Source organism: Squalius cephalus (genome assembly GCF_949319135.1).
Source record: "Squalius cephalus genome assembly, chromosome: 15".
Classification (NCBI taxonomy): domain Eukaryota; kingdom Metazoa; phylum Chordata; class Actinopteri; order Cypriniformes; family Leuciscidae; genus Squalius; species Squalius cephalus.
The window spans coordinates 12,389,006-12,416,925 of NC_137136.1; the positions used below are offsets into that span (position 1 = coordinate 12,389,006).

Below are 27,920 nucleotides of genomic sequence, written 5' to 3' on the forward strand. Positions count from 1 at the left end.
TCCAGAAATGTTATTGTTAATGTTAAATGTTAATATTGTTTTACTTATTTTTTTAAATCGCCCGTGTGAAATTTATTTCCGGGACTTGACTACAAAGTGACGCCATCATGGGAACTTTTATTATGAAATGGTGACGTATGGCTCCCGCATGCGCAGAACAAATGATTTTTACCTGTCAACGTCTTTATCAAAAATGGTTTCATCCGCAGAGTGTCAACGCTATCTGCATTGATGTCAACATTAACGCAGCTGTATAACAGATGGCTTTACTGAGAGCAGATATGTGATCTCGCCAGCGGAGTCCGGGAAAGCGTTTATGCTGTCAGTACACCCACCGACGTCGCACCTGACCGCACATCGCTTACAACCTATTCATCCATCTATCCATTTATACATTCGCCTGTCTACAAGACTAACGAGCCCCCTCAGCCCCTCACAGTTCAGACCTTTTTTAAAAAATCGTCGTCGACTGACAACGGTAAGCAGCAGTTCAATGGAGAGAATCCTGTGCTCTATAGCGAGCGCACAGTAGCTTAGCAGTTAGCGTGTGTTCATGACATTTGATCGTGTTTGGGTGGCTGTTCTCAGTATGTGGAGGGAGGTAACTTATCGTACCAAGTGGAGAGATTTAGAGAGATGTTTACTATGAACCACAGATTCATCATTGTCACGCTGGCTAACCGCTTTTGAGGACCTCAGAGGGGCCTTCTCATCACATCAATGGTCCCTTGTTCCCCATCAGCACATTATGGGAAATCACAAGCCTGCCAAATGGAGTGATGCTATGTTTTTTCTAAATTTAATTCATTCCATTTGAAACCAGAGTCAGATTTAGAAGGGCTTAATATGCATACTTGTTTTGGTTGGTGTGATCTTGTTTTGGTTTCGATAAAAACTGGGCTGTTATGATGCATCTTAAAGGGACAGTTCCATCCAAAATGGAAATCATCATTTACACACCCTCATGTTTTCTGTATGGCTTTCTTTCCTCTGTGGAACACAAAATGAGAATTTAAGCAGAATGGCAGCCTCAGGCACCATTTATTTACATTGTGTAGAAAATGACTGAGGTTGCCATTCCTATTGGGACAAAATGAGGGTAAGTAAGTGTTGTTTTTTTGGGGTGAACTGTCACCCCAATGAAACGTTTTTATTTTTATTGCAGGTTGTTTGCAAGAATTTAATGCTTTCAGTAGCATAACTGCTGTTAACGGCAGATTAGAATGGAGTAAAATATAGATAGTATTTATTTTTCCCCAGTCAGTGCTTTTATTGTTGTTATTCTTTGCCCTTTATAGCTTAAAGTGTCTCACCTGCAACTGAGTCACATTGTTACTAATTCAACAGCCTCCCACAGCTTCTCCACCAGTGACAGTGAGCTCTTCTGACCACTAAAGTGCTGCTGTGTTTGGTTGAGTGTTAAATACCACTTGGTTAAGCTTAATGTTGAGTATACTGGAATCTGGGTGTGAGCTCTTTTTTTCCGTCATCAAGCATGTGATCTACACTAACATTACTCATTGAGTACACTCCTTATGATTGAGTTTAACCTTTGTGCATTTTCCCCTCTGTTCCTTTAAACTGAAGGTGTGATGTTTGTACGTGACCTCGGAATCGGCTTTTAGTCCCATCGCGTAGGACGATGAATGCAGAGGAGTTGGAACTCCTTGGTGACTCGAAGTACAGGAACTATGTGGCAGCGGTAGATAAGGCCCTAAAAAACTTTGAGTACTCCAGCGAATGGGCTGATCTGATCTCAGCACTCGGAAAGCTCAACAAGGTCCTTTTCTACGTCATCTTGATCACATTTAGTAGCTGTTCCAAACCTGACAGTTGCTTTACTGATCTCATTTTTCTGTATTTGTTGGACAGGTTTTGCAAAATAATGGCAAGTATCAGGTTGTACCCAAGAAATTGACCATTGGGAAGCGCCTGGCCCAATGCCTCCACCCGGCGCTGCCCAGCGGGGTACACCGCAAGGCCCTGGAGACCTACGAAATCATCTTCAAGATCATTGGACCAAAGCGCCTGGCGAAGGATCTTTTCCTCTATAGGTAGAGATATTGCAAGATTGATTTTTCTGCTACAGTGACTTTTAGTGCCTAATATGTGCTTTTATTACCCTTTCCCTCCTCCTCAGTTCTGGACTCTTCCCTTTACTATCCAATGCTGCTATGTCTGTGAAGCCAGTATTACTTGGGTTATATGAGACCTACTACCTGCCCTTGGGGAAGACTCTTAAACCAGGCCTGCAGGGACTCCTGACCGGTGTAATGCCTGGTCTGGAGGAGGGATCAGAGTATTATGACAGGTAAAATAAAAGTTTTTAAATCTAGAATGTACTTGTTTCATGTTTATTAAATATGTGTACTACTGTTTATATTACTACTACTATTATATTAGTACAGTAACAGTAATATTGTGAAATATTATCGCAATTTATAATTAAAATGTAATTTATTCCTGGGAATTTCTTATTATTTTCTCATATTAAATGTTGAAAACATTTGTGTTGCTTAATTTATTTATAAATATATTTTTTAAAGGATTCTGTTCATTTAAAAATTGCCTTTATTTTAAATGTTTTTTTACAATTTAAATGTCTTTACTGTCACTTTTGATCAATTTAATGCATCCTTGCGAAAAAAAAAAAAAAGATTGTTTCTTTAAAAAAATCTTACTGACAAACTTTTGAACAGCAGAGAATTATATGTTCTTAAAAAAAGAATAAATAAATAAATTAACACTAAAAACTAAAATCAGTTATTTCAAATGCATATGCATGGACATTCATGTAGAAATTTACAGTGTTATTAAATTATTAACGTTTTAAAAAGATTAAGCATCAGATGAAGGTGATCTTAATGTATAAATAGAGCTAATGAGCATGCACAATTAAATATCCAATATCAGCTGAGATATTTATATGTATGTGTGTGTGTGTGTACATGTATCTACAATATTGACTAATACCAATAAATAAAAACAATAGGAGCAATACCCTGCTAGAAAAGGTGGCAGCAGCTGTGGAGCAGCCGGCCTTCTACAGTGCCCTGTGGGGCAGCATCCTAACCAGCCCTTCTGTGCGTTTGCCTGGAGTGTCCTTCGTCCTACTGCACCTTAACCGAAAACTATCAATGGAGGACCAGCTGTACATCATTGGCAGTGACATCGAACTGATGGTACACTGATCAATAGTGGCAAAATGCAAGCAAAACAGCCTTTAAAAATGAACGAATCACAATATAGAAATTGTTTTATTGGATACCACAGGGAACATTTATTTATATCATGATTTCATGTTTTCTTTAGGTGGAAGCAGTCAGCACATCTGTGCAGGATTCCAGTGTGTTAGTGCAGAGGAGCACCCTAGATCTTATCCTGTTCTGCTTTCCCTTCCACATGAGTCAGGTAACAAAACTGACAAAAAATGTTTTTATTTCACCCCAATGATAGTAATATTTCATATATTTCTCTCCGAAATTCAGCTGTGAAAGACCTTACTGTGTTGCGTCTCAGGTGGCTGAATCACCTGTCCACCTTTAACACATATATGTGTAGATTTGATTATTCTCTAGTCACAAAAATAGAAAAGTTAGTGTAAAGTCTTTGACAGAAATTAAGCACTAAGACGAAATACACTCTATACTGTTCATTTCAGGCTACACGTCCAGACATGATCAGGATTCTGTCTGCAGCACTTCATGTTGTTCTACGAAGAGACATGTCCCTGAACCGTAGACTTTATGCTTGGCTGCTGGGTGAGATATCCACACCTCACACACAAACTGTATGCTGTCCAGTTTCCACCCTTTTTAGTTTTGTTCCCATTTTCAAAGATATGGCATTTCTTAGAAATCTTTTGTTACATTGGAAATGTCTTTAATGTCATGTTTCATCTATTTAATGCATCCTTGCTGAATAAAAGTATTAATTTCAGTAACACCTTATTTTACAGTGTCATTGTTACATATGTTACACGTAGTTATTTTAACTATTAATTATGCATAATTACATGCAACTAACCCTATAGTAAGTACATGTACTTACTGAATATTACTCAGTACTTAAATGTATAAATACAGTGTAACAAAGACACCTTAAAATAAAGTGTAACCTTAATTTCTTTAATAAAATATTGCTGACCCCAAACTTTTGAAAGGTAGTGTACATTAGCACTAAAAGCAAATTAGCTGATTTGCTTACTAAAGACAAAATTAAAAAAAACGATCATAACTAACTAGTTGCTGTGAATGCTGTACTTAATTTTGCAACTTCATAAAAACAGAATAAATTTGCTTAAGTTTTGTAGTGGTAAAGCATTTTATATTTAAGCTATATGAAATGGACCAAAGGTTAGAAACAATTGTTTTAATGTTCCCGATTCCCCTCTGATTTCTCATGTTTTCATAAGAACCATATCACACATTATCAGTTCAGACAGATTGGTAATATGATTCTTAAATGGCCTGCGTGTTTGTTAAGTGTTTTGGTTGACCTGATTTTGTCTCTTACTTGCTGTCCATATGCTGTGGATGAACATTGCGGTAAGTTTGTATGTCATTAACACAGTGACAACTATAAGTAGCCTCTTATCATATTTTCATGAACACTTCCTCATTTATTTCCTTGGATCTCTGCAAGTCATTAAAATTGTTTTGGAAAACTTAATATCTATGAACTCAATGTTCTAATTGTGTGCTTGATGGTGTTTTCAGGCTTTGATAACAATGGCGTGCAAGCAGGCCCTCGTAGCACCCGACTCAGTAATCCAGAAGAACACGTCACACACTACTTCAACACTTATTCCAAGGAGATGCTCATTCAGGTAAGGTCAAACGTTCAAAGCAGAAAATGAAGTCCAAACAGTGAGAACTTCACATATGTTTTTGAATGCAGCATCCAAATTTTGTTTTATGTCAAAAAGATGGATTGATGCAAGTCATTATGTTGTTTTGGGCTTTGAGCATCAATGGGACATCAGAAATCTCTGCTGTTCACAGTATTCTAAACAAACATTTCCAGACAGAGAAATCAAAAGCAACATAGAAACTTCAAAAGATCTTTTTATTTTTTTGAGTTTGAGTTTGCTTTTGTTGTAGGATAAAACCGTTTTTGTTATGTCTGCAGTGGCGCACAGGTGCATGCACACATTTTGTCAATAAGCCACTCTGTCTTCACTTTTCTCCATGTGGTCTGTATGCATGGTTTAGCTTGCAGTGAGACACTGGTCCCAATGCATGCACAGACAGAGCCTTTCAGGGCCATGCTTTTAAAATGTCCTGGTACCCCTGGGAGTTGAGTTTGGGACTGCAGCAGGGGGAGTTTTGTTTTTGGCATTTTCCTCTGTTTTATTGGAAGGGGAATTGTTTGATTGCGTGCCATCTGGTTTGGGCCACTTGTTGGATCTCGCTTGTTTGGGAAGTAGGTTATTGCAGGGACCGTCTGTTCCTCTGTCTGTGCAGCCATGCGTTAGACCAAGTGTGAAATCCCTAAAGAGCGGAAATACACACTTGCAAAGGCCTGCCCTACACAGTATAATGGAGAGAATTTTCCTTCTCAAGGGTAATGCTGAGGAAAGATCCATCTTAAGTACTTTAGTTACATTTAGAAGACCTTTTCCATCATCTAACGCTCACTTAAAGTTAATCTTTAAAGTCAGCATGAAATGAAAATTCACCCTATTTCTTCTATTATGTAAATGCATGTTATAGATCTCATTGTGAATTTTGTTATCATTATCTTACCGATGTTTTTTTATATTTTATTTTTATAGCTCTTTCCCCTGGTTTCACAGACAGGGCTTAAGACTAGTCCTAGACTAAAATGTAAGTCTGAGCTGTTTCCACTGAAATAAACTTGCACTGACTGATCTTAAAAATATATCAGTGCCTTTTTAGTTTTAAGATGCACATCGGTAATGTTTTTTTCTAAGCATGTTTATAAAAATTACTTAAATGTCCTAATTGATCTATGGTCTAATCCTGGCTTAGTCTAAGCCCTGTCTGTGAAACCGGGCCATAATGTTATTCAGAATGTCTTAACTTGATCTTCCGGGTAAAAACTTCTCTTTGGTGATTGTATGCCGGACTTCTCCAATCATTTAGATGTTTAAAGGGATAATTCACACAAATATTTAAATTAGCCCATGATTTACTCACCCTCAAGTCATCCTAGGTATATATGACATTCTTCTTTCAGACGAATACAATCAGAGTTAAATAAAAAAATGTCCTGGCTCTTCCATGCTTTATAATGGCAGTGAATTGCTGTTTCTGTTTTGAAGTCCATAAAAGTGCATCTATCCATCATAAAAGTGCTCCATACGGCTCCGGGGGGTTAATAAAGACCTTCTGAAGCAATGCGATGCGTTTGTGTAAGAAAAATATTAATATTTAACACATTACAAAGTAAAATCTAGCTTCCGGCCATACGCAGTCTACTTGTGCCCAAAGCACAACATGTGACGTCAGAAGTAGCGTAGTGCGTCATGGTGTTAGCGTAAATATCAGCAGTATGTTGCATTACTTGCATAAGTTGCGCTTAGACTTAAATGGAATCCGTATGTTTGTTTGGCCGGAAGCTAGTTATTTTACTGTATAAAGTTTTAAACATGGATATTTTTCTTACACAAACGCATCACTTCGCTTCTGAAGGCCTTTATTAACCCCCCGGAGCCGTATGGAGCACTTTTATAATGGATAGATGCACTTTTATGGACTTCAAAACAGAAACAGCAATTTAATTCAATTTATAAAGCTTGGAAGAGCCTGGATATTTTTTTAATATAACTCCGATTGTATGTATAAAGAAGAATGTCACACCTAGGATAGCTTGAGGGTGAGTAAATCATGGGCTAATTTTCATTTTTGGGTGAACTATCCCTTTAACCCCATCCCCCTTCCGCCGCCCCTACAAGCTCACATTCATGGCTACGTCTCAAAATCCAATCTACAAAGAGAATGAACCCCACATTGCATTTTTTTTTTTCTTTTTCAATAATCTTTTATACTCTGATGTATGTCCATTATATGGAAAAAAGGATCTGTCGCTACTTTCGAACTCTAATAATTTAATCAATAACACTGTTAAATGTAATCTTTAGCAAAGCTCAAAACGAATATACTGTATGTTTTCCATATTGAACATTATATACATTTATAATGTTACGATACATTTACTTGTAATTTGTAAAACAGTTGGTTTAAGTATTTTATTTTTAATTTATACAAAATAGTATGTTTAATGTCAGCCATTTAACTTCAGCCATTTATCGTTACTGGTCAGAATTGCATTTGTCTGTGTGTGTTTGTAGGCCATGGTGGGGATCTTGCAGGGGAAGGCTAGAGGAGGGGAGGAGGAGAGCGTCCTGATGCACGACTTAAAGCCGTTTCGCATTCTCATCAGCCTTCTCGACAAGCCTGAGCTGGGTACAGCCATTACAACATGATGTCTGTGGTATGCTTAGACTCACACAAAGAGAGTTTGGAATTGCCTTGATACTTTTCTATCCACTTTATTTAGGCCCAGCAATCTTAGAGGATGTTCTGATTGAAGTGTTTCGCACCCTGCACACCCAGTGCCGTGCTGAGTTGGACCTTCAGAACCAAAACCCCTTCAGCAAAGACCAAACTCAACTTAGCAGGTCCGCACTTCTTTTCTCTCACTAATGGTTTTTACAATTATGCAGTTCTTATAAATATTTCAATATTTTCAATGACAATATTTTCATCTTGTTCTTTTGTGTTGCTTTTTCAGCAAACTCAGAGAAAACAAGAAAACAGCAGAGCTCATTAAAACCGCCAACCTCTTGTTTAACTCATTTGAGCCCTACTACATGTGGGACTATATTGCACTTTGGTTTGAGGAGTGTTGCAGGTGTGTGTAGGGTAATGGGTGAAAAATATAATGCATTTTTTGTCCATTCTTGCTTGACCTCATTCTCTTTTTATAGGTGGACTCAGAGCAGTCATACCACTGGACAGACTGTGAGCTCTGTGACATCAACACGCTCATTGGTTGAGTTCTGTGAGCTGGTGGACTTCTTGTTGGACATTGTATCTTTGGTTGGTAAACTTTACACTTGGATATGATAATTTAGCTATTGAAATGTTCAGATCCCTGGTGAATTTTTGCCAGCTAGAAATTAAAATTGTAGTTTGTCTATTCTCCATTGATGTTTCTACCTCTTTAGTTATACGCAACTAAACTACTTCAACATTTTATTGACACTTGGTTTGTCTTAGCCTCATAGTTTAGACATTTTCTACATGTGTCCAAATTTTTATGTGTATGTTGATGTCCATGTGAAAGATTCAGAGATCATCTTGGCCTTCCAATCAGGGTTTCTGAAGTGTTTTCTGGCCTCTGCACTACTCGCTTCTGTCTGTCTGAAAATCTCTGCTCTCTTTTTTTTCCTCGAAGCCTACTAGAAGCATGAGGGTTATCTGCCAGGTACAGTACTGCTCTTACTTGCCTCTTCACCTTACCTTCACTTCACTCAAATTTTTGGCTACCTTTCCAGAAACATCCATTAACGGTCTGTAATCTCCAGGTTTTCCATTTCCTGCTCCTTGCTCGCTTTGAAAAAATAAATGCCACTTAAGCTTCACACCACTCACACCCTCTGATCTTGAATGCCGTGAAACAGACAAGCGGAGTAATAAAAAAAAAAAAAAAGCCTATTTGCTGTATTAAATTATATTTATTGTTATATTATAGCTAACATTTTACATTATATAATTATTTAAAAGAAGCACTCATCATGTTTATCTATGGATGTTGCGGAAGGTAGAACCATAAACTTGCATGAGCTCACCAATTAAAATTCTTAAGCTTGTTACTCACTTTTACACCATACATAAAGCCTAAATTGTTCTTATATGTGTTTCAGTTTTGTTAACCATCACTCTTAATGTATATTACTGACTGTGATGCAGGAATGGACCTCCAGCTATCTTAATATTGTCAAGTAATATTGTCATATAATATTAATATTGTCTCTGTCTCTTTTTCTCTCTAGGAGACATACATTGAGATCCAGACAGAGCATCTACCTCAGTTGCTGCTGCGGATGGTTTCTGCTCTTACCACACACCTGCAGGCTCTGGGCCTCAGAGAGCTCACCCACTGTCTGCGCCTCTGCTCGAAGATCCTCAGCAAAGTCCAGCCCCCTCTGGTGTCGCCCCTTGCACTGCCCTCTGGTCCGTCCTCTGCCACAACTACCCCTTCCTCTAGAGACAAAGATGAGAAAATGGTGAGAGCAGATAATCAAATGATTCAAACATGTTCTGTGAATAAATACTCAAAACCAGATAAATGACTGACTTTATATGTAGGTCACATTTTTAACAGAACATTATAAGCTTAAGGTAAAGCATAAGATATGCAGGGTCTACACAGCCATGGAAAAACTGGGAACAAACAAGCTTAGGAAAGACATTGAATAGAATGTTTTTCTTTTTCTATATTTTATCAGTTTTTTCAGGGTTCCTATGATAGAAAACCTAGAAATATATATAAGAATTAAAATATTTCCAGGTCTGGAAAATTCAGGAAAACACCATCTTAAAATGTCATGAAAAACAAGTAGAGAACAAATTTCCATTACAATCAAACGACTGGAAATTCAAAGATGTATGTTGCCTCCAGGTAACAGGTAGACCTCCTTTATTAGGGGCCAAGCACCGAAAGTACCTATTGTAATCGTTGGCCGCCTTCTTATTATTATTCTTCCGTTTCCGCTCAGGAAGTCTATGGCAGCCCAGTCTTGTTAGATTTGTTGCATTATGCTGAGTAGGGCTGCACGATTAATCGAAAAAAAAATCACGATCTCGATTCAAACATAAATGCGATCTCATTTCTTAATGATGGCGATTCACTTCCGTGTATTTCCCTGCATTCAGCTCTCTGCAGAAAAAGCAGCCAATTACAATTCCCTTGTTGTACAGCCTACCGAAGTTAATGAAAAGTGTATGATAATAATAATATTCAAGTTGTACCGGCAAAAGTGCGTGTTCAGTGCTGTTTGCGACTCGCGAGTGTCATGAGTCACCACAGCAATCAACTAACCGCTTACGTTTCTGTGGTAATCAGCTCCTGCACTGGATTCAAGCAGCTGCAGCTTGTTTAAGGTAATGGCGAAAACCATTTTAGAACAGCAGCGAAAATGTAAAAGTAGGCTATATAAACTTTAATATATCCTTTTATTGAAACTTTATGCTTTGCTGGCCTTTAACTTATACTTTTGTCCTATAAATGTGTCGTATTTTTGATAATCCGCGCAGATTTCAGTTGATGATTCTGTTTAAAGTTATTAATAACAAATCATGGATGAAAGAGAAAGAAAAGAGCAGAATGTGCTTTATATCGAAAATAAATATTAAAAGCGCGATAAGTCGCGAAAGAGAACTGAATTATACTGACAGGATGCAGTGCGCGCGCTCCGAGCGCAACACGGACAAGCATAGTAGTCTTTGTCTCCGGTTGCGCGTGTAAACGGCCAAATAAACACAGAAATATTTAAAAACGCCAAGACGAGTATTCCCGTAAACACAGTATATGTAAGTACTATGTACATTCTGTGCCAATTGGAGCAAAAAGCACAGGTTCTATTTAGTTATTTTTATTTAGGCTATTATTGTAGGCCTAGGCAGGGCCGCTTCCAGCCTTTTTGGCACCCTAGGCAAGATTCCTATTGAACCCCCCCCCCCCCCCCCCACTGTCCCTCTAGGGGGGTTCGGGGGCATGCTCCCCCGCAAGAAAATTTTGTACATTTTAAGGTTAAATTAATGCATCAATCTGGTACTTTGAGAGCTAAAAATTAAGAGCTTCAACCCATGAACTGTGCACATTGAACAAAGAAAAACCATTGACTTGTACCTGGACACTAAAGAGGGCTCAAACATCTTATTAGTTATCATGATATAGAGTCTCAGTCTACATTAGGATACATTATCACCGGTGTTTATGATTTATATAAGTATTCCTATGATGTAAAATCCATATAGCCAATAATAAGTAGGCTACTTTATAAATTAAAATGAATATTTCAAAAGTATATTTTACATTACACTATAGTATCGGAAAATTACAATACTTTTGTCCTCCTAATTTCTTCACTTGCAAGAAATAAACCCTTGAGCTTTTATTTTGGAGAAAACACCAGATCACCATGCTGATCGCATGAGCAAAGTGCGCACTTTTCTTTAAATCACGCAGCACAAACAAAATGTCTAGGCTACTTAATTAAAGTCTTGTGCTGTTTTATAAAGGCACAAAGCCATATCACAATTTCGATTTTAATTCGTTGACAAAATATAACGCTAGAGACCTTTATGTTAGGCTATAAATTTTATATCTCAAGTGTTGGGAAAAGGGAGAAGAGCGATTTCGGCAAAAGGCGGATTCGAACTCGGGTCGAACGCATCCAAAGCTACTTTCAAGCACCTCACGCCTTACGACCTATGCCACTGTAGATATTTAGTGATAGGCGTATTTTTGCTAAAAAAGACAGGGACTTAGTGCAAATATACGCTCCATTATCGGAAATGTAAAAAAATAAGGATTTTTCTTCCACTCGCTTGGGCAAAAATCTCTTGGTGTGGTGGGGGCTCTCAATGGCGCCCCCCAGCTGTTTGCGCCCTAGGCGACCGCCTAGTTTGCCTATGCCTAGAAACGGCCCTGGGCCTAGGCAACATAAAGCTTTAAAATTATTCACTTTAAGGGGGCTAAAATAAAGAAAAGAGACAATTTTTGTTACTCCTGCACTTTATTATACTGAATGTCCTTTGTTTTGTTTGTTTTTTTGTTTTTTTGTACTTGAGTGCAATAAATTTTGGTTGAAAAAAAATGAGAATCGTGTAAGAGAATCGTGATCTCAATTCCCATGGAGAAAAATCGTGATTCACATTTTAGCAAGAATCGTGCAGCCCTAATGCTGAGTCAAACGATACCAAACTTTCCTATATCGACCATTTTGGGTGTCGGCCATTTTGAATTTTGTCATAAAATGCTATATTTTAAAGGTATTGCGGAGGATTTTCCCGAATTTTAGAAAAGAACCGCCCTCTCCACTTTTTGAAAAAATGCACATGCGCAACACTCTACCTGCTCCCGAGAGGGAACGCCTATTAAACGTGTGCACGAGAGAGCATGCACGAGCTAATCATATCTTACATTAACTTTTACTAGCAGTGATTTTAAATGGATTTCTCCAAATAGCATGTCAAACTTTACCTGTCAAGAAACTTCGCGACTAAGGCATCAGTGGGAAGCCCAACCTGTGTTTTGAGCGCACGCTATCGTGTGAATCGTGTGCACGAGCACGTACGACGGCCTTACGTAAACATATCACCAGAATGATTGACACTTAGGAGGTCCAATAGTCTTGATGATCCACCCGGAAAAAGAAAATCCTCCGTATTGTTACAAATCTAGGTATGTGTCTTCGGCACCATGCCCTGACAGTACTCAAAAAGTTTTGTGGCCGTGCCAGCTTGTGGTCAAAAGTTATAATGAAATTTCCAAAAATGCTAATAACTTTTGATCAAATTATCCTATTATAATGATCTTGATAGATTCCTTGGGTCATGCCGACAACATAGATACCAATTTTCCTTTCCGCCATTTAGATTTTCTTTAAAAACCTATTTTTTCAAACTCATAGACCGTTTGCCTGATTTTCACCAAATTCAAGTCAGATCATCTTCAGACTGTGACGAAAAAAAGTAATGGATTTTGTGTCGATAGACGAAACCGTTTTCGTATACTGCAGCAATAAAGCTGAGGCATGATGACAAAACGACTCTTGAGGCTGTATCTCTGCAATGCTTTGGCATATTGACACCAAACGTTGCATGTGTCATTGTCACCTCACTCTGAACACACCATTTTGGTCACAGCACCACCTATTGGTCGAAAGTGATAAACCATTAAATCAAATTACTAGTGGCTGTATTTATAATTTTTCAGCCATTGTGCCTAAAATAATCTTAAAATGTCTTTAATTACTCTTTGTTGCAGTTGGTCTGATGCTCCCAGCCATGTTGGCATGATGTATTGAGTTCTTTGTGTTTGGCCCTGATAATTGCTACCTTCAGCTATATTTTAAGTAATTTCTGTAAGCTTCTAGTAAACATTTGATTAGTAATGAATATTCAAAAAAAAAAAATTCTTTATATGTAAATGTCAATTATATAGGCTGCCCTTGGTAACCGATGAAATAAATCAGGTGAAAGTAATATAATCTAATTTGAATTTTAGTGGCTTTTAGAAGCTTTGATTCAAGCCCAACTAAGAAAACACATTGGCATCAGTGCACAGAGACCGACCTCCAGTCTGAAACACAAAATCTGTTACTCTTATCTCTGCCCTGTGCTTCATGTACAATTTTTTTTAGGCATTCAACATAGGGAATATGTAGTGTAGATTCAAAAGTATCTTAACTGTTCACAGTTCAGCTGTGAAATGTACTCTCTTTCTTCTCTGACTTTGTACATCACTCAGCACTTTATTTAACTGCCAATATCAACAGTACTCTTTCAACTTAGAATGTCTTTTAATTGTTTTGAAGTCTTTGGAAGCAGTCCCTACAGCATTAGTCAGTTAAAGTCAAGCCAACATGGCCTGATTGCCATACAAGCACTGGCCTGGAAACAACCATTCTTCTGCCTGATGGTGTTTGTCTCCCACTGTACATGCCTTCACTGACTCCCTGCTCTGGGTCCAGTAGACAGGATGATCCTCCGTCATTGGCCCCTGACATAAGTTTGTTAGGGTGTGTGTGTGTGTGTGTGCGCACCCCCATGACCTGTTTGCTACCTTACTGGGACTATGTGTCTCTACCGTAAGTGAAGCTTCATCGAAATTGTGCCAGACTCCCTGGATGGTGCCATCATGCAGGGAGGGTAAGCAAGGGAATAGGGATGAGACGTTCATGCACAGCTGAGTTCCTCTCTCTAGTGGGAGCCAAGTCTAGCCTCTGAGGCCCAAGAGTCTGTCATTTTCACTCAGGTGAAAATGGACTTCAACCTCTCAAGCTCTCGCCTTTCCCTCCTTCGGGGCTCATGCAGCGCACTGCTTGCCACCTGAGTCTGGCTCTGCGCTACTACACGATTCTATGATAGAAGCCACTGAGTTGTGGATGTCTGAATGTGTTATAGCCAACCCACAGCATGATGGGAAGGGCTTCATGTTAAAGTGTAGGACTCAGAGAGCTATGTTTTGCGCAAGAAATGGCCTCAAATTTGACAAGCATGGAATTCCTTGCAGCCTTACAGTCACTATGATAATATAACAATATAATATTATCAACATTTATGCAAATAGGGATTCGAAAAACTAAATATTTGTAAAATCGACTTGGTAGAATGCTTGAACAGTCATCCTGAAGGAAGCTCTATATGATTAGACTGGTTTAGGTCTCACTTGACCCGTATCAGATGTGGCTACATAAGATGAATTGTTGTATTCAAAAACAGCTAGATAGAGCTCACCATAATGGAACAGAATTCACTGGTTTCGAGTTGAAGTCTTAATGTAAGACTTGTGATGGGATTTTCATAAAAACTGCACCAGATGTAACACAACAGGGCTCGACAATAAACCTTGTTATGTACTTGCCCTTCGAACAAGTAAATTGGTCATTCACTCATTCACACAGACTGGCACGACCTTGTTACTATCCATAAATTATCTATTATCAGTCGCCGTTTACACCGAATAAAATAAAATCAGAATAATTCTCGAATTTCTGTGCTTCCCTAGATGTTTTTATTAATGTTTTAATTAGACTACTTGTCGATTCGGTCAAGTAAAATTCTCTTTCACTTGCCCCTTAAAAAAATCCCATTTGTCCGGGAGAAGCGGACAAGCATTCATGTCAAGGCCTGCACAATGGTCAAAGTTGTATGTCTGAATGTGTTTGGCAACAGTTCCAGTGCTTTAAAGGGGTTAAATTTAAAATTGTTACTTTTTGAATGGTAATTGTTTTACCATTTAAACAGTGAAGGACAACACATTGTCAGCATGCTAACTATAAGCACCACCTCTAAAAATACATTTACATTTATTTATTTATTTATTTATTTATTTATTTATTTATATATAGCGCTTTTTACAATACAGATTGTTTCAAAGCAGCTTTACAGAGATAACAGGAAAATAATGCTACAAAGTTTGTTTCCAGAAGAAAATAACGTCACAGTCCAGCTTAAGTAAGTTCAGTGATGTTTCATTTTGTTGTAAAAAAGTTATTAATTTAGTTAATTTATACATAGCTGCTCTGGAGAAAACCGTAATGTCGTCGTCCAGCTCAGTTAGGGTTAGGTTCTCTAGGTTCAGTTCTCATATAATAGTGTCAATGCAGGCTGATCAATATTATTGTTGAATATTAAATTAAATGTTAAATTTAATGTCCCCAACTAAGCAAGCCAAAAGCCAATGGCAACAAAGGTGAAAAATGCGACAGTGGCAAGGAACCAAAACAGTAAAAAACTAAAAAACAAAACTAAACCAGTATATTTCATTGATTTAATGAAACTGCCTTGACTTTGAAACTGATTAGGGTTTTGCACAGTAGTGTCAGGAGACACTGTGTTTTATATGCCATCCTGGAGAGAAATAATCTTTTTCATTCCCAATCTTGCTCAGACCCTACCAGTCACCCTTGAAGCCCCTGGCAGCACTGATGTATTTGAGGATGGCGAGAATGCTTCCAGCAGCCGATTGTCAGAGAGTGGATTTACTGACTTCATCCAGTACCAGGCTGAACGTGGGGAGCAACCTAATAAGATGCAACAGTCCGAGGATGATGCCTCCATCCCTGAAGATGTACCTGTCCAACCCAAAACTAAACCCAAATCTGGACTTAATAGTTCATCCCACAGCAAGCCCCAGGACAAGCCAGTGATGCAGTGCTGCCTTGAACATTTCCAGCAGTTCCTTTCTTGCCTAGTGAGGCTTTACATCACCCCAGGTGGTCAGGCAGAAGCAGGAAAAATCTGCAATGCAGAGATGGACACTCTAACAGTGGTGGCTGATAAAAGATTGACATGTGGTTTTGAGGAGTCTTCTGTGCATATGGAGTGTCTGGCTGCATTCACTGCTGCCTGCCAGCTCTTCTTGGAGTGCTCCAGTTTTCCAGTCTACATTGCTGAGGGCAACCTGAAGTCCTCACCCACTAGAGAGGAGCAGGCAGGTAAAAATGACCTTCTACTGCCATTTCTTAACTTAATGTACCAAAGGTCAGAGGTCAGCCTGTTGGTCATCTTCCTCTAAGTTGTGACCTTGTTATAACAAATCCGGCTGGACATTGTTATCCATGTTATCCATAATATACAACCCTTACATACCTGATAGCACAATCTTTTTTTTTTCTTTTCACATGCAGTATGAATTAATTTAATACAAAGGGATTTGGGGCCAGTTAATGAGGGTAATTTATATAAATACATAGTTTGATTCACACTTGAAATCCTTCTATGTCACATATTTGTGTTGTGCCAATTCTTGACAGGTGAGAGTGTTCAGCCAGCGGTGTGGCTGCAGACCCTGATGGATGCATGCTGTACAGCTGCTGATTTCAGTATTCAAGCAGTAGCTATCTCACTTGTCATGGACCTTGTCGGACTCACACAGTCTGTAGCTATGGTGACAGCTGAGCGTGTGGCAAGTCCAGACTCGGGCCAGCCAATGAGTCCGAGCCAGGGGCGTGTTGCAGTGGTGATACGACCACCACTCACACCGGGTATCTTGAAGTACATTGCAGAGAAAACCGGTTTCTTCAAGGTTTGCATTATTTCTTCACTTGTTTTAATTCTCTTGAAGTCTCTTCTTCTATCTTTATCACCTTCTCATTTCTCTTCTGTAGAGTGTAGCCCTTATCTTATGGGATCAGTTGGGAGAGGAGACCCCCCAGCACCACAAGCGCAGTGTGGAACTCTTTTACCAGCTTCATAATTTGGCTCCCTCCCCCAGCATTTGTGAAGATGTCATTAGCCAGCAGCTCATGCATCGAGACAGGGTCAGTCATACATGCATGCACAGACACCCCACAAACAAGTGGCATTGAATTGCACAATTATACATGCACAGACATTTTTTCACATATTACCAATTTTATTTTAGAGAATACGCCTGGAGGCTCATGTAAAATTTTCAGTTCTTTGGCACCTAACCAGAGATTTGAATATCAACAAGTCCTCCCCTTTCAATCGGACCTTTGACAGGTAACAGCACTTCTATGGGAGATGAAGTCTAATTATGCAAAAACAAATATGACTTGGAGAATCATCTCAAGACACTGTCATTAATTGTTAAATCGCCTCACCATTCTCTTCCTCTTGTAGGTCTCTGTTTATCATGTTAGACAGCCTCAGTTATTGGGACGGCTCTGCAAGTGCTGTTGGCAGGGCCTGGTTGAACCAGGTTTTGCAGAGACATGACATAGCTCGTGTTCTTGAACCTCTACTGCTTTTGCTGCTGCACCCTAAAACTCACCGTGTATCCATACAGCGGGTTCAAGCACAGCGTCACTGGACCCCTGTCTTTCCTAACCCAACAGAACAAGAGTCCTCTGAGCCAATTTACATGAGGGATATGGGCTATACTGAAAGTAAGAGGGTTCATCTAGTAATCTAAATAGATTTATATCATCTGCTTTTTTTCTTTTTTAACCAAAATAAATATTTGCTTTCTAATGCGATTTTTGTCTCCTCTGCAGGTTATAGCCAGATATCAGGGAATGGCCAAGCGTGTGGCAGATGCCTCCCATTGGATGATATGGAACCTTTTAGCCTGACAGTCAACCCTTTGAGTGACAGTCTTTCTCTCTTGAGCCTTAGTAGCGAGAACCTGCAGCTGTGTGGCGAATATCAACCTCCTGATCAGCAGGGGGAGCACCAGAGCTCAGATTCAAGTGGCTCTCAGTCCTCCACTATAGACAATGGCAGCTTTGATGAACTGGAGGGAGGTGGTAGCACTGTTAATATATCTGATCCTGTGCTTTGTCAATCTGTTTCGTCAGAGGAGGAGTCCTTGCACAAGGCAGTTTCTGCTGTGCTTTTTGAGCTAGTAGACAGAGTGGTGCAAATGGTGGAGAAAGAGTCCTCTGAGACACCATCATCTCCTGATGCCTGGATTCAGACAGACTCTGACTCTAACTCATCCACCGATACCTCTAATGGGCCATGCATCACCCTTGCTCCGTTTTCCAACACCCAACCCAGAACGCTCCCAGAATTTGTTGCAGGGGGAACCTTGGAGTTCCTGGCTGTGGCCTCAATTGATGCTTTAGGGGAAGAGGAGCATCGGGAAGGCATTGCTCGGCATAGCTCCTCCCCTTCCATCATTACACTGCCAGACAGCGGTGGCAGTGCTGCCCCAGAGCAGAGTCTCCAGGTAGATGACCAGCACCGCAAGCGCAGCCACAGCAGCACACAACTCAGCCTGAAGGGCAAGATTATGGAGCGTCTGGTGGACAAATCCCCAGGGGCCAAGCCTAAAATCAAGAAGGTCAAGAGGAAAGATGATGATAGACGTAAAACCAACCAGGCTGAGAAGAGCCGCCCACCCAGCATCTTCTTTGGTGACAGTCTTGACTTGGAGAACTGGTACAGCTGTGGGGAAGGGGAAGTGTCTGAGATTGAAAGTGACACAGGTTCACCCAGTGGTGGGGCTGCTAGTGGGGTGGGAGGATCTCGCACTTCTGGGTCACCTCGTTTTAACATCCATCCCCTATACCAGCATGTGCTGCTCTATCTTCAGCTCTATGACTCCTCTCGGACTCTGCATGCGCTCTCTGCCGTTGCAGCCATGCTACGTGCTTCACCAGCAGGATTTGTGAGCGCTATCTCCACCACCAGCATAAACAACACATACACCCCACAGCTCTCTCTTCTGCAGAACTTGCTAGCACGTCATCGTGTCTCTGTCATGGGCAAGGATTTCTACTGCCCCATCCCGCAGGACTCGCACTCTCACTCATTCCGAAGTGCCATGTTCCTGGAGATCATAATCTCCCTTTGCCTCTATTTTCTGCGCAGCTATTACTCAGCCCATGTGGCTGCCACCTCACAGGACCTGGCAGGCAACCATGCCATGCAGCTGACAAGCGTGGAGGTGTTGACGTTGCTCTTCAGCGAGCTTTCTAAGGTCACTGGGGGCTCAGCCAAGGGCTTTGCAAGCTTTATCTGTGACGTTTTGTCCAAATGCAAGGTGCAGAAAGTAGTGCTACACTGTTTGCTTTCCACCATATTTAGTGTACAGAAGTGGCATGAACACCGTGCCCGTGGCACCAATGTGGCTGCAGTTGAGGAGGGGCTTTCAGAGGACAGCGTCATCAATCTGTCAGAGGACCAGTTGGACAACTGCAGCGCAATACAGTCACAACTTTTGCGTCTGCTTCAGAGCCTGGTGGTGTTGGAGCACCGTGTGATGATCCCAGTGGACGAGGGTGGAGAGGGAGGTCCGGGGTCAACTGGGTCTAGTGGCATACCTAATGGTCCCGGGGCTGGTTTTGAGCTGATTGGGGGCGAGGTAGAACATGTCAACCCACAACAACCTATGACTTCCTTGCAATATCTGCATGGGCAACCCATTACAGCTCAGGGCATGTTTCTTTGTGCTGTGATCCGAGCCCTGCATCAGCATCATGCATGCAAGATGCACCCACAGTGGATTGGCCTTATCACAGCCACTTTGCCATACATGAGAAAAGTGCTTCGGCGAGTAGTTGCATCTGTTACTCTTCAGCTGTGCAAAAACCTTGACAACCTTATCCAGCAATACCGCTATGAGACGGGCCTCACGGACACAAGGTACTGGACCAATTCAGTTATGTAGCAGAGAAACAGTGCCATACAGCAAAGCACAGTAGTTCACGGAGCTGTTTGTATTGAAATTTTAAAATTTTTGAAATAGAGTATAATCACAAACAGATCACACACTGCAACCACAAAGTGATTATTTGACTATAGGTCATGTGATAGTATATTATTTATATCCACGAGAGGGCACTGTTCACCATCAATTCTTCAGTTATTGCCCTAAAAATATCATGTTCTTTTAAAAAGCACTTTAGGGAATATAAATTAAAATAAATACCATAAACATTTGAAGCAGTGCTTTGTTTATGAGGGGAAAGCCAATGTTTCTGTGTGTATATTTCTAGGCCCCAGTGGATGGCATTGTGTATCCCTCCTGACCTGATTCTAACTGTACTAGAAGGAATGACAGCCATAATCCATTATTGTCTGCTAGACCCAACATCACAATATCACCAGGTGAGGGAGCTATTGTTTCATGCTTGTTATCTTTCAAATGCTTAAGATAATGGATACATTAAAAAAGTGAATAAATGGTGAGAACAATTTAATAATAATTACTATTATTATTATTAATCTATAATCTATGTATATATAATATTAATTTAATAGGTGTTAGTTTTTTCCAATTTTAATCAATGCTTAGGTGTGAGCTTTGAATCTGTATAATTTTTTTTTTAATGCTTATGTGCATGTAATCCTCAGCTTCAGGTGAATGTAGATCAGAAGCACCTTGCAGAGGCACGTGCAGGCATTCTCTCCATCTTGCACACCATCATGTCCTCCGTAACCCTGCTGTGGGGTGTCCTTTATCTGGCTGATAGTTCTGACAAGCCAGCTGCAGCCTCTGCCTGCTCCACCTCCAACATCAACCTAGGATCCACAAAGGTACCGTGAGGAGAGTGGACTTGTGTCTTAAGACATGTAGTGACTGTGCTTTGGTCCTGAGAGTAGTCCAGGCGCTAGGTTAACAAACTTTTTACTGCTTGTTCACAGAATCTCAGGCAGCAAATTCTAGAGCTGCTGGGCCCAATCTCAATGAATCATGGAGCTCACTTCATGGCTGCTATTGCTTATGTGTGGAATGAAAGGAAGCAAGTTAAAACTCCATCCAGGAACAAGGTATGAACAACACCAGAAGTAACCTATTAGGTTTGAACCCAGGGACTACAAAAACAAATGCATTGGTCTGTACTTTAGGTAATTCCCACAGCTAGTGAGGAACAACTTCTCCTTGTGGAACTTGTTCGTTCAGTAAGTGCCATGCGAACTGAGACTGTGATACAGACAGTGAAGGAAGTCCTCAAGCAGCCCCCAGCCATCGCCAAAGAGAAGGTATAGTTACGAATATACCCTGACAACTCCCATAATTCTTCTCCAGTCACTGTCAATTACTTCTGTTGGTTTTGCAAGCAGATTTAAGACTCCCCTTTGCCTTTCTTAATTTTACAGAAGAATCTTTCCCTGGAGGTCTGCATGCTTCAGTTTTTCTATGCCTATGTGCAGAGGTAAGTGAACTGAGCAACTATAGTAATATCAGCATATGCCAAAGGTATTCTTTAAAGTACTCTGTCTCACTGCCCTTGTCCCGTCTCTATTAGTATTCCAGTGTCTAGTCTGGTTGATAGCTGGCCATCACTCTTGGCATTGCTGAAGGACTCTGTGCAGCTCAGTCTGCCTGCTCCAGGACAGTTCCTCATACTAGGGTAATCTTTTTTTTTTTTCTTCTCAGGAAAGGACAGCCACACTTTCATTTCAAAAAAGTACATTCATTTAGAGGTTTCACTTATAAGATAAATGGTGTCAAATATAATGGAATGAATGTGTCCAATAACAAAGTGAACCTTGTCATAATTGAAAAGTTTGTTTTTGTTTAAAAAATAGGCAATACTTTTGAAAGACTTCATTAGCTATCAAGCATATTTCATTGGAATGTCCTGGATTAAATTATATTAGGCAATGTTTTACTGAGAAAGTTTATTAATAGACTTTTAAAAAAAAGATTTCTCCTGGGATAAAGAGCTTATATAATTGCTGTATTTTTCTATATTGTTTTGAGAAAGTATTGTTTTGATTATTTACGTTTCTACATGAAATTAGTGTTTGCTGTTGATTTGATCAATAATAAATAAGTAAATTGACTTATAAGAATACATTGGAGTTACCAAGTCGGTTCTGAAAATTTAAAATCGTGACGCTTTGAGCGATGTTGAGCGGAATCGTAAACGCCTCTGATTGACCATTGTGTTCACGTGCTCATCGTATATGTCTGTGATTGGCTACAATGAGCAATGCACGGGAGCGTTTGAGAGCACATGGTAGTGTTTGAAAGTGTTTTAAAAAACGGGAGTGGGAGAGCGTTTGAAAGCACAAGTAGCCGTTTACCAGAGGACCGGTCAGCCGATAGACGCCTGCTTTCAAACACTCCCGTGTGTATCTGTGTAAGCGCTCAGTGAAGAGCGTCATTGATGTATATTTACAACATGTTTTTGAAGCGCTGATCATTGTAGCCAATCACAGACATATTTGATGAGCACGTGAGCACAATGGGCAATCAGAGGTGTTTATGGTTCTGACTTTTTGACAGCTCTAGATTACATTAAGAATGAGGAATTTGTTTTTATGTTTTCTTTAGAGTATTGAATGAGTTTATCCTAAAGAATCCCACCCTGGAAAGCAAGAAGGACCAGCGAGAGCTACAGGTGACCTTTCCCTCATTTCAACACTCTCCACCGTTACATCCAAGTATCATATTTTTTTTGACATGGTTACTTTGTGTTACTGTTTTTTGGACATTGTACCATGGTAATACCATATATTTCACTACCACTTGCTAATACCACAGTATATAAATAAGGCAATTCTATAATACTATGGTAAACATTGAAAAAGATGGTAATGCCATGGTACTTTAGTGTCAATGTCAACTGTTTCTCTTGCATGTCTCATTTTAAATATTCACATTAAATCATAAAACCATGATTTTCCAGGATGTGACCCATAAGATCGTAGAGGCTATTGGAACGATTGCAGGCTCATCCTTAGAACAGACCACATGGTTGAGGAGAAACCTGGAGGTCAAACCTTCTCCTCAAATCATGGTGGAGGGGGCCAGTCTGGAGGCTGATGTAGAAGGTCAGAGACTATGTGTGTCTGTGTTTATGTAAGGTATAGCTCATGTACATCGACCCCTGTTTACATGCACAGCTCCATGACCATGAGGGTATGGCGAGTCTTTCACTAACAGTATGTATGTTTCAGATCTAATGCTCACAGTGATGGAGGCCTCCAGCTTCACTCCATCTGTGTACAGTGTTCACGCCCTCACTTTGCTGGCTGAGGTAAACGCAGAATGTCACATGCACACTCTTTTCCTTCTTTAAATATACAACGAGCACAAATCTACCACAACCGGTGCAGCGGATATCATTTGTAAATTAGAATTTTGCATTGGTATCAAGCACACCAAGAACATTCACAGGTCACCAGAGGTTGTGCTCTGCCCTGCCCTACTTGTCTCTATGTTTGCTTTTTTTTTGCATTGTTGTGTTGATTGGCTTTCTGTGAATTGAATTATTGTGCTCATGGGTGTCTTTGCAGGTACTGGCTCATCTATTAGATATGGTCTTCTACAGTGATGAGAAGGAGAGAGTGATTCCTCTGTTGGTCAACCTCATGCATTATGTTGTGCCCTACCTGCGCAACCATAGGTATTTAGTCTTCAAAATCCAACACTGTTGACACAAGATGAGGAATTGACAAAATTATCGGACACAAAGTTGTTGAAGCTGCTTCAGTCTCTTGGATTGTGTAATGAAAGTTATTATAGGGATCAAGATCTTGTTGCTCTGTCTTCTTTTTGCCAGTGCTCACAATGCCCCCAGTTATCGTGCATGTATCCAGCTGTTGAGCAGCCTCAGTGGATATCAGTACACCCGGAGAGCCTGGAAGAAAGAAGCTTTCGACCTGTTTATGGACCATACGTTTTTCCAGATGGACTCCTCTTGCGTCAGCCAGTGAGTCCTGTACAGCACAACATGTCCTTTCTCCTGGTCACAGTGGTTTTACTGCCACTCACAGGGCAATGTGACCTCTAGTTGACCACATCTCTCCCTTTCAGCTGGAGAGCAATCATAGACCACCTGATGACTCATGACAAAACCACATTCAGAGACCTGATGAGTGAGTCTTCCAGCTGCGCCAATCTTATTGCTCTATCATTATCATCGAGTTGTTTTTTGTTTGTGAGTGTTGTAGAGAGGAACTTGCTAACATTTTGTATATGTGCAGCCCGAGTTGCCGTGGCTCAGAGCAGCTCTTTGAGTCTTTTCACCAATCGAGATGCAGAGCTTGAGCAGAGAGCCATGCTTCTCAAACGACTGGCCTTCACCATCTACAGCAGTGAGGTGGACCAATACCAGAAGTACTTGCCAGACATTCAAGGTACACGCAGACACTAACAGACATGCTACATAAGAGCACCTAAACAAAAATCAGGGGTGTACAATCCTAGAGGGCCAATGTCCTGAGTTTAGTTCTGAATTTAGTCACACAACTTATTTAACGTTAGAAGCTATAAATACTATTAAAGGGTGAGTCACGCTGCTCAATTGAGTAGATGACAGCTCACAGTTTGTTCTGCTGTATTTGTTGCTCTTATATTTCAGAGAAAAAGCTACTGCTGTCAATGATATTTTCAACTCTGTATACACAGTCCTTAACATTTTACACAATGTCGTTTCAGAGCGTCTTGTGGAGAGCCTACGACTCCCTCAAGTGCCCATCCTCCATGCTCAGGTCTTCCTCTTCTTCAGAGTGCTGCTACTGCGCATGTCCCCCCAGCACCTGACCTCACTCTGGCCCACTATGATCACTGAGTTGGTGAGGATATGACACACCTCACACATTTACATACTACAAATAATCACAAGCAACATCTCGCATATCAGTCTGTAAGCTCTTGGCTTTGATGGTGAAATAACAGAAGTTCCCAGGGAGAATCTGGACGGGACTAGTTATTTGGTAGAGCTTTTTTGTCTCATTCTATTAGAATCCGCCATGTTCATTAGGCTTGTTTGTTTCTTCCCACAGGTTCAGGTGTTCTTACTCATGGAACAAGAACTCACTGCAGATGAGGACATCACCAGGTATCGATTTATCTAATCTGTTTTATCTTTTAGCTTTTGTTCAAGGAATAAAATCAGGCTCCATTTAAGACCTTATAGGTCATTTGTACATGTTGGATACTGATGAATGTGGTCTTTGGGCTCTCTCAAGGACCTCAGGCCCCTCGGTTGCAGGGCTCGAGACAACATACTCAGGGGGCAATGGCTTCTCTACCTCCTACAACAGCCAGCGCTGGCTCAACCTCTACCTGTCTGCCTGCAAGCTGCTGGACCTGGCCCTCGCTCTGCCCTCTGAGAGTCTGCCTCAGTTCCAGATGTGGGTGTTTGGGTGTTCCAAATGTTTGAAATGTATTTTAGTACAAGGAAGGAACTCATTTGAATAAGCTAGTAATATTTCTTGGGCTTTTCACAATGCACTTATCCCCAGGTTATCGTTGTTCTAAATACTGCTTTTAACCCTGGGTAGAGGAACATTTCATACTTGTAATTTAAAAGTGAGGTTAGCACTGCTTCTTACCCAAAGTTATGAAACCTCACAAACCGCTCTTGCAATAACACTGCATTGCAGTGCCAAACTTGTAGTGTGAAAATATGTGGTGTTAGAATGTTATGGCTAGATGCTTAGCAACATAGACCCAATTGCTTGCCTCATATTCACAGGGTTTGGACAGTCACAGAAACACTGTGTTTGAGAAATGGTGATGGAAAATACATTAATGGGAGTGAAGAAAAGGCTGTTTCATTTAATTCTCACCGTTATAGTTCAAAAAGTCTAAAACAGGTCGCATGCTGCTTTTGTCGATTCAATGACACTGACACGGCAAATATGCAAATAAGGACATTAACACAGGGTTTAGGAATGTACAGTGCAGTTTATGATTACCCAGGATTAACTGTTAACTCTAAAGCATGAGCAGTGTGAAACGTGATAACCCAGGATTCTGTTTACCCGGGGTTTTAGAATGACCCATGGTTAACTATTTGTGCAAAGCCCTTCTGTTCCGAGTTGTGAAAACTATTCATCCTTTTACATTATATCAGTCTTCTTCATTGATAAAATTCATTACAAATATTGAGCATATTTAATTTGAAGGAAATAATAATACACTGTGCCACAGGTATCGCTGGGCATTTGTCCCTGAAGCCTCGGATGACTCTGGTCTGGAGGTCCGCAGACAGGGGACCCATCAGAGAGAGTTCAAGCCCTATGTTGTCAGACTGGCCAAGCTGCTGAGAAAAAGGGCCAAGGTAATACGACCACAAAACAGTCGCCACAATATGCAATTAACCCTTAATAAGTTTAAAATTTGGGTTTTATTCTTAAAAAAAGGAGACCTACACTTTCCCTGCCTCTCCACACAGCCTCTTAAATGTCACCCCTTTTAGAATTAATCAATGGAAATCTGTTCTTTTCAATTGTTGCCTTGTTATTTTAATAGAGGTTCATTCCACGTGATTAGCATAGGACCTATAACATTTATAGACTATTCAGTAGATTTGCTAATGCTCCTAAGCCATGGATGTTCATTACCCTCATGGGAATGTCTCCATTAACTCTAGAAAAATCCAGAGGAAGACTGCTCCACACGCACTCTGTCCTGGGAGCCCGGACAGCTCCTGCTCACCCTTTATGTGATCCGCAGCATGGAGCAGCTCCTCCCTTTCTTCAACCTTCTCAGCCAGGTGTTCAGCAGTAAAGGCAACAGCCGCTCAGGACCATATCACAGCCCTACTCCCAGAGACGGCCCATTCCCTAGCAAGGATGGGAAGTTGGAGAGCCAGAAAGTCTTCTGGAGCCGGGCCAGACAGAACATTGAGGAAATGGTTGAGAAGGACTTCCTTGAGGGACTCATCAAAACGTGACCTGACATGGACAAAAAGTGAAGCTATTGAGCAAAAACACTAACACCTCACCTTTTAAAAAAAAATGGAAGAGAACAAAAAAAAAGAAGTTTGTACATTTTTTTGCTTTTCTAATTAATGTATTTTTCCCCAAAAGCTATACTATTTAATTTAAATTCTTTTAATGTAAATATAGCCAGCTGTGATGATTTCTTTAATTTTTTTGAGCCCATAGGATAGTATGATGATACTGTGCCATTCCATATTGTGGTGACTTGCCTAATAAAAGAGACATATCATGTGAATTTAAAACATTTTTGAATTTCCTTATCCACAGAAAGGCTTGTAACAGACCTCATGTCCATAACTAACTAATCAAACTTGCACTAATATTTATTTCCTTTTGGATTAGATTTCAATTGTCAACAAAAACCTTTCGTGTAAAAATGCATATATGCGGATAGTTAAAAGTAATGTTGCTTTAAAAATGATAAAAGCCATAATGGAAATACATTAAAGTAAGAGAGATAGGAAATAAAACAGACATGTTCCAATCCACATACTTCACTACAGCTGTTTTTCTTCAAAGGGTGATCTAATTTAACTAAAGTACAGCCATAATTGAATGGGGGGATTATGAATTTATAAAATGAATGAAGACCACCATTAAAATGACGTAAGTATATTATTCATATTATTTTTTATTTAACCCTCTGGTGCTGTTCTGACTTTTTTTTTTATTTTTTATAGAGATAAAAAAAATATATATTAAATGGTACGAAACTTGGAAAAGGTTTTGGCACTTACTGTGTGAACAAAAAACATCATGGACATGATTTGAAAAGGTTAAATGGTCCTGAATTACCACCCACCCCCCCCCCAAAAAAAAAAAAAAACTACTGCTTTGGAAATGAATGGGAGATGAATTTTATCTACTGGAAACATTTGGTACTGCGCCCAAACTAATTCTTACTGAAAGCACATATTTTGATATATCAACCTCAAATATAGAACACAGTTTGTTTAGATTTATGGCTTTGATTTTCTCACAGTTTTAGGGTAAGACGTGTTTTGGAAAATATATATTTCATACAAAAACTGAAAATTGTATTTTAGTGTATATTTTATA

At 40.1% G+C, this 27,920-nt stretch overlaps 1 protein-coding gene across 2 annotated transcripts; it reads left to right on the forward strand.

Annotated features, from left to right (window-relative positions):
• The first annotated feature begins 119 nt into the window (after positions 1 to 119).
• dop1a (DOP1 leucine zipper like protein A) lies at positions 120 to 27,666 on the forward strand. Of its 2 annotated transcripts, XM_079895013.1 has the most exons (38): positions 120 to 478; positions 1,588 to 1,780; positions 1,873 to 2,054; positions 2,141 to 2,311; positions 2,993 to 3,182; positions 3,313 to 3,411; positions 3,662 to 3,761; positions 4,719 to 4,828; positions 7,316 to 7,430; positions 7,525 to 7,645; positions 7,759 to 7,878; positions 7,955 to 8,066; positions 8,425 to 8,454; positions 9,023 to 9,256; positions 15,652 to 16,198; positions 16,517 to 16,788; positions 16,871 to 17,023; positions 17,128 to 17,228; positions 17,349 to 17,614; positions 17,723 to 19,817; positions 20,171 to 20,282; positions 20,529 to 20,711; positions 20,820 to 20,945; positions 21,024 to 21,158; positions 21,276 to 21,331; positions 21,425 to 21,529; positions 22,459 to 22,525; positions 22,814 to 22,958; positions 23,085 to 23,164; positions 23,424 to 23,533; positions 23,690 to 23,839; positions 23,944 to 24,005; positions 24,114 to 24,266; positions 24,568 to 24,704; positions 24,915 to 24,970; positions 25,101 to 25,265; positions 26,068 to 26,197; positions 26,510 to 27,666. In XM_079895013.1, exons 2-38 carry the CDS (start codon positions 1,643 to 1,645, stop codon positions 26,810 to 26,812), a joined length of 7,431 nt encoding a protein of 2,476 aa, XP_079751139.1. In that variant the 5' UTR covers positions 120 to 478; positions 1,588 to 1,642; the 3' UTR covers positions 26,813 to 27,666. The 2 variants fall into 2 exon arrangements, with proteins under 2 accessions (XP_079751139.1, XP_079751140.1); XM_079895014.1 differs by lacking the exon at positions 8,425 to 8,454.
• The last annotated feature ends 254 nt before the right edge of the window (positions 27,667 to 27,920 follow it).

What these genes read in the sequence shown, in the direction of transcription:
- dop1a (XM_079895013.1), top strand. Translation starts at nt 1,643, where the DNA reads ATGAATGCAGAGGAGTTGGAACTCCTTGGTGACTCGAAGTACAGGAAC. An exon ending in CCAAGGAGATGCTCATTCAG is followed by an intron (nt 4,829 to 7,315) that starts GTAAGGTCAAAC and finishes GTGTGTTTGTAG; the next exon opens with GCCATGGTGGGGATCTTGCA. An exon ending in GGATATGGGCTATACTGAAA is followed by an intron (nt 17,615 to 17,722) that starts GTAAGAGGGTTC and finishes TCTCCTCTGCAG; the next exon opens with GTTATAGCCAGATATCAGGG.